Genomic DNA, 10,000 nt, shown 5'->3' with positions numbered 1-10,000 from the left:
ATGAATGAATGAATGAATGAGAGAGAGAGAGAGAGAGAGAGAGAGAGAGAGAGAGAGAGAGAGAGAGAGAGAGAGAGAGAGAGAGAGAGAGAAATATTTATCTATATAGTTGTTTATTTATTTATGTTAAGTGTGTTATGATATATGAGGTTACGACTTAGTGTTATAGCATTGCATGATAAAATTGCATTGCGTGTTGTACTGTTTGGTGCTGAAAATTAATGTCATGCTCAAACACACCACCACACCACAGAACACAACCTCACACAAGGAAATTACAAAAAAAAAAAAAAAAAAACACTTGATAGATGTGATGTGATGTGATGCCTCAAACACACCATCACACCACAGAACGCATTACACAACACAAGAATGAATAAATATACGGTATATATATGCACGAAGTCATGATAACTAGCTGTATGGCACAATAACAATAGTAATAAAACTAATACAGAGATACTATGATATAATGGTAAAGGAGTATATAGCTTGCAATCTTACAGAGGAAAATAATGGCGATGGAAAGATGCAAGTAAGTAAAGCTAATTTGGGTCGTCTGAGAAGGAGGAGGAGGAAAAGAAGAAGAAGAAGAAGAAGAAGAAGAAGAAGAAGAAGAAGAAGAAGAAGAAGAAGAAAAGAAGAAGAAAAAGAAGAAAAAGAAAGGAAAGGCCATAGTATGTATAGTATCAACCCAAGCACCTCCTCTCACTCCTCTACTGCACCTCCTCCTATTACACCTGAATCTGCAAGAACGAAAGCAAAAAACAAAGTGTGCAGTGTTAGGGAAGCAGCAGCCCAGACCAGGCCAGGCGATCCCCTCCGAGCCTCCCTCCGTCGGCTGTCACGCGCGGTGCTAACAAGACGCTTCACTCAGCTACAAATTAGCCTAAGCCCTCACTAAGGACCCGCCTAGCCCTGGATAATGCTCACCTAACGTCAGCCAACACGCACTCAGGAATATTTGACCGAAAAGAACATTTGTTTCCCGTATTTATAACTCCTGTGCGTCTCTCTCTCTCTCTCTCTCTCTCTCTCTCTCTCTCTCTCTCTCTCTCTCTCTCTCTCTCTCTCTCTCTCTCTCTCTCTCTCTCTCTGTTCTGTTTTCCGGGTGAATATGAAGGTTAGGTGTTACTTGTGGGAGTTGACATAATGATTACCGTCGTTGGGGAAAGAAATTGATAGGGGTCAAGTGTCAGAGCGGCAGAAAGAGAAACAGAAGAATGAATTACCAGCTCTCATGCAGCTAACACGTGTATATGGAGTGAGTGAAAAGGGGCGGTTTTGAGTGCAGGACAGGTGTGTGTGTGTGTGTGTGTGTGTGTGTGTGTGTGTGTGTGAGAGAGAGAGAGAGAGAGAGAGAGAGAGAGAGAGAGAGAGAGAGAGAGAGAGAGAGAGAGAGAGAGAGAGAGAGAGAGTTGGGCATAGCGGTAGGCGTGGTTAGGTTAGTTGGATGCTTGAGGAAGGCGACAGGCCACGCCCAGGCCTGAGATGTCGCGGGACGACCAGCCAATGAGTGGGCCCAGCTGCTCCTCCCCTCGGGCCGGTCGCCGCGAGGGGACAAAAGCACCTCTTTTATCTTTGCTCCCCGGCCTCAATCAGCAAATCAACAAGTACAGGTGCCACTGCACACTATCCTTTTCATAAGAGAACTGATAAACATTGTCATCCAACAGAAGGATACCTGTGGGAGGTTGCCCGCTGACAAGTGGCAGCACAAGGCCCCTCCCCTCGGGCACGTGAGGGTGTGGCCGTGTGGCGTGGGAGGGGCCGGGAATGTCAGGGAGGGCCTGGCACTGAGATGTCAGTGACTGTGGTGGCACCTTCTCGTCGTGGCACTCGGTCGACGCTCGCACTAGTTCGCGGCGGCGCCACTCTATCCCGCCTCGCGGTAATCAAGTCCAGGTGCAGAGAAGCGCCGCGCCTCGCTCGTCGCGGAGTTTTTTACAGTGTCTCCAGACGGGGGGACGCATGAGCAACCTTCACAGTGAAGTAAGACTGGAGGCCCGTGAGTGGCGCGGCCCGTGAGTGGCAGCGAGGCCGCGACTCGGGCGACGGCGACGGTCCGCGACCTGCCCGCCAGCCGCGCTCTTCACCGTAATTGAGACTGGCACCGCCAGGAGCAGTGCCAAACCTAAGGCACCGTGCCACTCAAGCTGCTGCTGCTTCTGCACTCTTCGAAAATGAGAGTTGACTTCGGAAAATGAGATAAAAGGGAATAAAGTCAGGTGAGCGGGGAGTGAGGGGAGGGAGCCGGCCACCTGACGCCACGCTCATCTTACAACGCTTCGGGTGACATTATTCACCCTCCTCACTTCACTCTGCCGCAAAGTAGCCACAAGTGACAGCGGGCTCCGGTGTCCGCGGTGTTGGGGCAGTTAGGTGTGGTTGGTGAGGCACTTGTTTGTGCGAGATGTGTGAGGTCACCAGCGGTGGCGAGTAGTGATCGAAGGTGTGCGTAGTGTGCAGTGAGCAGCGGTAGTGGTGCGCTCACCATGATGAGCTACAACGTGGGCGGCATCAGCGGGGGTGACCTGGGTTACCTGGACAAGGTGGCGCCAAACTCACCTGGAGACCACAAGCGTTTTTCTGTCAGTCACTTACTGGACCTGCCAGACCTAGTGCGGGTGCCTCAGGTGACCTCCCCCTTCCCCCACGAACTGTCCGCCCTCCACGCACACAGCGTCCCTGACATGTCTAGCCTGCACCAACTGCCTGCCTCGCACTTCTATCATAGCGCTCGCTCCCCGTCCCTACATCAGCAAGAGCAGCAGCAGCAGCAACAGCAGCAGCAGCAGCTTCAGCACCACCAACCTCAGCAGCACACGCCTCTCCCTCATCCGCACGCGCACGTTCACCAGCAGCAGCAGCAGCAGCAACACCACCAGGCAGTAGTGGAGTGCAACACCGCGTCACAATCCCACATTCACCACACCCAAAAGCAGCTGCAAGTGCACCAACAGCATCAACAGCAGCGCCATCCCCTCGTGCAGCAGCCCGCCTCTGGCCTCATGCAGCAGCAGCAAATACAGCAGGCGTCTCAGCAGCCTGGCGCAGAACGAGCGGGGACCTGCGCCGCGCCGAAAACTGAAAGATCGCCTGCCTCCGCGCCAGACACCGACAGAAGCGACGGTAAGTGGTGAACCTTCCCATTCCCTTACAGTAATAGTACCCCTGATGTATCCACTTCACTGAAAGGCTGACATGACCACGTCTCTTCCATTAAGAAGAGTTTCCCACCTCAGTCCACCTTTCGCTGTTTTCGCATGACATCGATCACTCTGACATCTGCATCACCCTGTCACGCCTCACCCTAAGCACATTGCTACTTACTGATGTACGTGTCGTAGCTGGACAGGCAAGGCCCACAAGAAAAAAAAAAAAAGCAGCTTCCGCCACTCGCCCTGAAGTAAATCCCCTCACCTTGGGCTTGGCTGGCGGCGTGGCGGTAGACATGCGCGGGCCACATCCACGTTTTCACTTTCCTCGCTGCAGTAACTCCCGCGCGGACCAAAAATGTGAGATGGTGACGGGATAGACGAGGAATTATGTGCCGCAGGTGGTAGCTGAAGACCATCACCGAGACCCTCACGAATGGCGGCGCCTCCCTGATGCGGCGGGGATCCATCATGCACCTTATTCCGCGGAGTCGCGCTTCCGCGGAGTCTTCACCAGACCGAGGAATGTGGCAAGGCTGGAAGAAAAATGTTTGTATAAGTGTTTGGCAGTCATGGCGCTCCCCGCCGGCACGTGTGCTGCTGCGCTGTGCTGTGGTGCTGCGGCGTGGTGCGATACTGACTGAAGGGCAAAGAATAAATGATACATGATGGTGTTTATCAGTTGTAAATATTTAAACAATAGAAATGCAGATTTCCTCTAGAGGCGCAGGCAGCGGGACGCACCAGGAATGTTGGGAGTGTTGTTAGCGTAGTAATTTTTTTTTCATAAAGACAATTATAAAAAAAAAAAAAAAAATGTTGATAATAATGACGATGATGATGATGATAATAATAGTAATAATAATAATAATAATAATAATAATAATAATAATAATAATAATAATAGTGCAGAAGTGAGTCGTCATTCCTACGTAAGTTTCCGGATCAGCGAGAGAAGGATTTTCCATAACACTGGTATCAGGAACAGAGTGATGCTGGATCAGTCTTTTCTTCGTTCGCCTACTAACCCATCGCAATTTCCAAAGCTGCCAGTGTTCTGAAGTACCTCCGCGTGATGAGCCTCCGTTCCTTGCCGCGAGAAAAGGAGTCGGGAGCGAGATTAGTGTCAGTCGTCGCTACTCACCTTAAGAACACAAGTAAAGAAGGGAAGCTTCAAAAAGCCGTCAGGCCTTCGTGTGGCAGTCTCTGTATGAAACACCAGTCACATCATGACCTCACCGGCGGCGGCGTGGTCGTCTTAGAGTCAAAGCATGACTAAAATAATGCAGCTTTTCTTAAACCTTTCACTGCTATGAATTCTCAGGTTTAATATGTTGTGGCGCTAGTATATAGAGAATAATCAATGGCCTAGTTGTGATAATCCTGTACATTGCATCTATATCGGTATGCATCTCGGTCACAGCGTAGTGGTCAACAATTGGAAGTTGTAATCTCAGTGATCAGAATTCCGAGTCTTGCAGGAAGCTGGTGATTTTTCAAGCTATCGAAGAAAAACCCACATGCTTCTTATCAACCTTCGCTGCGACGGCGACTGCACCAGGGAGCTTATGGGGCGGCATGAGTCTTTGCAAAGGCGTCACTCTAAAAATCCTATGCCTGCGCTACGACGGAAGGGACCGATCAATATATTCTTCACAAATATAAAAAGCCGACTACATGAATCTGGCGGATGAGTTACAGATGCACTGTCTACCGGGGCTATAGGATAAGAACATAGAAAATACCGATAGCCTTCATATAAGAGGCCGACTATGTAAGCCTCATTTTAAGTTATAGACGAATTAACTACTAGCGATATATTCTAAAGAAGGTTAAAAAAAAAGATATATAAATAAGTAAATATATAAAACAAAATAACGAAGTGAATGATGGAGTAGCTGAAGTCTTTTAGAGTCTTAATCTGCCTTAATAAAAAAAAGTTCAGTTATTCAAATCAAGTTAGGAATACGTCATTGGCGATCAAAGGATTAACTAAGCTAATAAATACAAGATAATAATAATATTTTCGCGTGTGATAGCGAAGAAACAGTTTTCTCTTGCTACGAATTACTGACGAAAAATGTAAGTCAGAAATTAAATAAATCAATAACCGACAAATAAACATTTTCTGAAGTGAAGCAATCAGTCAATTGATCAAATGATTAACTGATTAACTGGTAATGATGAACTGATGCTTCAGATCGGGGAGAGAGAGAGAGAGAGAGAGAGAGAGAGAGAGAGAGAGAGAGAGAGAGAGAGAGAGAGAGAGAGAGAGAGAGAGAGAGAGAGAGAGAGAGAGAGAGAGAGAGAGAGAGAGATTCACCAGTCATTACTATGCATACTGTCTTATCGCCTACAATTTCAGCCGTGTCAGTACAAAGGAAGAAGTGTGGTGAAGGAGTGTGGTGAGGTAGTTTGATGAAGGAGTGTGATGAAGGAATGTGGTGAAGAAGTGTGGTGAAGGAGTGTGGTGAAGAAGTGTGGTGGTGGAGTGTGATGAAGTGTTGAAGGAGTGTGGTGAAGGGTGTGGTGAAGGAGTGAAGGGAAGACTGTGATGAAAGAGTGAAGGGCAGTGATGGCAATCTTAATAATGTTAATAGTCTGTTTGTGTCTGTATATTTAGCTGTCAGTTCCTCTGTTTGTCTGTGTCATTCTATTAGTTAGTTTCGAACCCATTCTCTCTCTCTCTCTCTCTCTCTCTCTCTCTCTCTCTCTCTCTCTCTCTCTCTCTCTCTCTCTCTCTCTCTCTCTCTCTCTCAATAATCAAGCTTTTCATCTCCTTTTATATGTATGGATGGCCGAATATATCTATTTATTTATCTGTCTATCTATATATCTTTATCTATCTATTTACCTATTTACCGATCTGTCTAAAAACAATCGCTAATTTACCTAGACAAATGTAGGATTGATTAATATTCGTCAGAGCATTTTTCATTGATTTTTCCCTTCCTCCTTATCTTGTACTGAAACATCGCCACGAAAGGAAAGACTCACACTACGTACAGCAATTACAAGTGAAACAACGTGAATTCAAAATAAACATGATACAGCATTTTCATTTGTCTTAGTTTGCGTTATTAATAAGCAAAATGGCGCTCATAGCTTTGTGTGTGCATTTATCTTGGTTCCTTCACAGCCAAGGTATTTTATTTCAGCGTGTGTCCGCGTGCATTAGTTCATTCCGAAAGAGTGCGTCGTGAGATACTAGAGAGGGAAAGTGTGTGTGTGTGTGTGTGTGTGTGTGTGTGTGTGTGTGTGTGTGTATGTGTGTGTGTGTCACAGTTTTGGGAATTGGTTATGAATATATAAAATAGTAGCAACAACAACAACAACAACAATACCTCTCCTTTTTGTTCTGCGTCTACTGCTGCTGTTACTACTACTACTACTACTACTACTACTACTACTACTACTACTACTACATACATACGTACACAAACACATACATTATATACACACACTCATTCATCATTCAGTCATTCATTCCTCCAGCTATACCACAACACCGTAACACACACACACACACACACACACACTTTTCCCTATTTTCACCGTGGCAAGTCTTAACAACCTTGTAACAACGAGCATAACCTTGTGTTGGTCCCCGAGGCAGACAGGACACTACATCTGGGTTTTAACAGCAGCAATATAATAGGAACACAGAAAGAAGCCGAGCGGTGGGGTATTTAAATGCGATCGTATGAGGGAAACCTGATATTGCGCACAGAGGTTGAGCTGTGTTCCGCGGCGCAGCTGAGGTGGCGAGGCCCTCTTTCACCCCTGCCCCCCACCCAATCCCCCCGCATCTCTCTCTCTCTCTCTCTCTCTCTCTCTCTCTCTCTCTCTCTCTCTCTCTCTCTCTCATAAGGACTTCTTTTTTCACAGGCCGCGGTAAGAACAGAACATAAGAGAGTAAGGAAAGCTGTAAGAAACCAAAGGTACAATAATTGAATTTCTCACCCCTCCTATTCACAGGGTAGAGTTTTGTTAAATTACCAACAGCATCACAAAAGTACCCTTGGAAACCTCTATAATTTCCACTACACCCTGATAAAAGCGACTGGGACACAGCCCTAAAACGTTTGCGAATATACGGATCTCTCTCTCTCTCTCTCTCTCTCTCTCTCTCTCTCTCTCTCTCTCTCTCTCTCTCTCTCTCTCTCTCTCTCACACACACAATTAAGCGCTTTCTTTCCCTTGATAATGACGGTGTAATTCTATCATTCACGTGGTCTGAAGTGCCCCGCCAGTTCGTGTGTTAGTAATTAGTGAAATGCGATCACTATACCAAGCGTCCTGCTGTGATGTGAGGGATACATTGCCTCAGACTCTCCTCTGAATTAACAGGGCAGCCAAGACGGTCCCGTAAACTGAATGATTGATATGTATTACTTGTTCTAGCGTGGTGGTGCCCCTCCTGCATCAAGAACATAAGCACATTAGAACACAAGGGAAGCTGAAAGAAGCCATCAGTCTTATTGGTAGCAGTCTTTGAATAAAATCTACACAACTAAACTCATTTATTATCTCCATCCTTACATTTACCTAATTTTGAAAAGTTCACCATTAACTTCATACTAACAACGTGATTGCTAATTTTATTTCGGTCATCCGTCGCTCTATTTGATGGCCAGCTTCTCCTTATCTTTTAAAACTCCCCACTGACTCGATACTAACACCGCGATTACCAAGTTTATTTCAATCATCCACCCCTCTGTTTGTAAGCCAGCTTCTTACCTCCCTTCCTCCTTACCACGTGCATGGCGGGTCCTGGCAGCTCACCCTCGTCGGTCTTGGTGGCGCGGCGCAGGGCTGTGTTTGCATTCGGGCGAGAACAGTGGGGAATGAGTCAGCGATTGGTACCCAACATGATGCGCACCGCGGCGGGACCATCGCGTGTGAACTATTGCACTAAGACGTCATTCTGCTAACGCTCTAAAGAACATAAGAAAATAAGGGAAGCTGCAGGAAACCGTCAAACCTACACACGGCAGTCCCTGTATGAAACACACTTATCCATCTGTCATCCTCATTCATAAATTTAAGTAAATGATAATTTCTTATCCTCCAGTTTACTGTGAAGTAGAGACGATTACCAGAGAAATATTTCCAAGACTGTCCAAGAAAATGCCGAAACTTTAAATTTTCTTCACGCATCTTTCCCTACGTAAGTGATCGCTTACGAGGTCGTGTTACGAAACGCTTTGTTCTCTTACCAGGACTATTTCCAAAGGCTACAGAAATGTTTAGTAGTGTAGTCGTGTTCTTGGGAGGGCTTTTTTTCTGTTGATGCGGAATTCTTGATAAAATGCTGGAAGAATCATGAAAGCATCCTTAAAAACCTCATTAACTTCCGCTTGAACCTGCAAAGAGTTATCGAGATTATAGGCAGAAACGTTTAATAACGCAATATTCATAGTAACACGGCAACCTTCAAGTCCCTCCCCATCTCGAAATACAACCCATTAAGTGAGGCACAAGACAATGACAAACCATTTACCTCATCGTTCATCCGACTGCGAGATAAAAGACAGTTAGTGTGAGCGTAGGAGAGCAGGCATATGCTTTTGGAGAACTAGAGATACAGAGAGAGAGAGAGAGAGAGAGAGAGAGAGAGAGAGAGAGAGAGAGAGAGAGAGAGAGAGAGAGAGAGAGATAGTGGGGGGTTAACTGATGGTCTAGCGATAGTTTCATGGCCGAGTAAGAACAGGCAGCAAACGTTCTCCTGCCTTACTACGTCAGCATCAGTCAGCAGCTTTGAGGAAGTTGAGCGTTAGCGGAGATACTCAAGGAGACAGTCAGGGATGCGCCGTTATGACCACATATGGCTCTTATTGCAGCGACTTAAATGAGTCTCTATTGGAACTCGTAAATCACTGTGGCTCGTGATAAAATTTGGTGCTCAATCTTTCTAATGCCACTGTGGTCAGGGACGAGAGGTGGCGGTGGGTTCTCCAGGCCCATCCCACAGTGGGGCTTGTTTGGGCCTGCCCTTATTTACATCCGAGAGGAGAAAAGGTGGAGACTGAGGAGGAGAAGGAGGAGGAGGAGGAGGAGGAGGAGGAGGAGGAGGAGGAGGAGGAGGAGGAGGAATGACCAAGATGAGGGATGAGTGCACTGTCTTGAGAGAGAGAGAGAGAATGAACAGTTGAATGAAAGGGACTGAAGGAAAGGAAGGAAGGGGAGAGAGGGAGGGAGGGGAAAGGGGAGGCACAGAGAGGCAAGAAGTCCTGCGAGAAGAGGGACATGACAGTGGAAGGTGGATAAGGGCGTGAGGAGGGCAGGGGTCTAGGAAGGCGTTGCATCACTTCCCGCCGTAGGACCTGAAGGCTTCCTTGTCTCTCTTTTCTGATCTTCCGGTCGCCGCCGCCTCCCTCAGCCCTGATTACTGCCACTGAGATGGACTAACGAGGGGAGGGGGGGGAGGAGGGAGGGAGAGGTGGAAGGGAGGAAAAACGGGTATGAGAGAAGGGAGAAAGGAGGTAAGGCGGGAAGGAGGGCAGGAAGAAAGGAGATAAGGAGGGAGAGAGGGATGAGAAGAAAGGGAAGAAAGGAGGGAAAAAGAGAGAAGGGAGGGAAGACAGGAGGAACGGATGAGAGAAGCGAGGTAACGCGCTAAGGAAGAAAACGGAGAGAGAGAGAGAGAGAGAGAGAGAGAGAGAGAGAGAGAGAGAGAGAGAGAGAGAGAGAGAGAGAGAGAGAGAGAGAGAAGGGAGGGAAGACAAGAGGCAGGGAAGAGAGAAGGGTGGAGACTGAGAAGGAAGAGAGGGAGGGAAGACGGAAGGAAGGGAAAACAGAAGATGGGAAAATAAAATTAAGAGAGAGAAGGATAGAAAGAG

At 47.1% G+C, this 10,000-nt stretch overlaps 1 protein-coding gene and 1 long non-coding RNA gene across 2 annotated transcripts in view; one reads left to right on the top strand and one right to left on the bottom strand.

Moving 5' to 3' along the window:
- LOC135092484 (uncharacterized) overlaps positions 1-10,000 on the bottom strand; it is a 64,535-nt gene that overhangs the window by 16,297 nt on the left and 38,238 nt on the right. The window contains exon 3 of the long non-coding RNA XR_010262884.1: positions 3,424-3,694. This is a non-coding gene — a long non-coding RNA (uncharacterized LOC135092484). The remainder of the gene's footprint in view (positions 1-3,423; positions 3,695-10,000) is intronic.
- LOC135092424 (pituitary homeobox 2-like) overlaps positions 1,772-10,000 on the top strand; it is a 44,599-nt gene continuing 36,370 nt past the window's right edge. The window contains exon 1 of the mRNA XM_063990905.1: positions 1,772-3,132. Within this exon, the coding sequence (XP_063846975.1) occupies positions 2,496-3,132 (637 nt within the window). The 5' untranslated portion in view covers positions 1,772-2,495. The remainder of the gene's footprint in view (positions 3,133-10,000) is intronic.

Source organism: Scylla paramamosain, chromosome 3 (assembly GCF_035594125.1).
Source record: "Scylla paramamosain isolate STU-SP2022 chromosome 3, ASM3559412v1, whole genome shotgun sequence".
NCBI classification, from domain to species: domain Eukaryota; kingdom Metazoa; phylum Arthropoda; class Malacostraca; order Decapoda; family Portunidae; genus Scylla; species Scylla paramamosain.
Note: the sequence above shows the minus strand (reverse complement) of the source record. Positions and strands in the feature narration are given on the sequence as shown.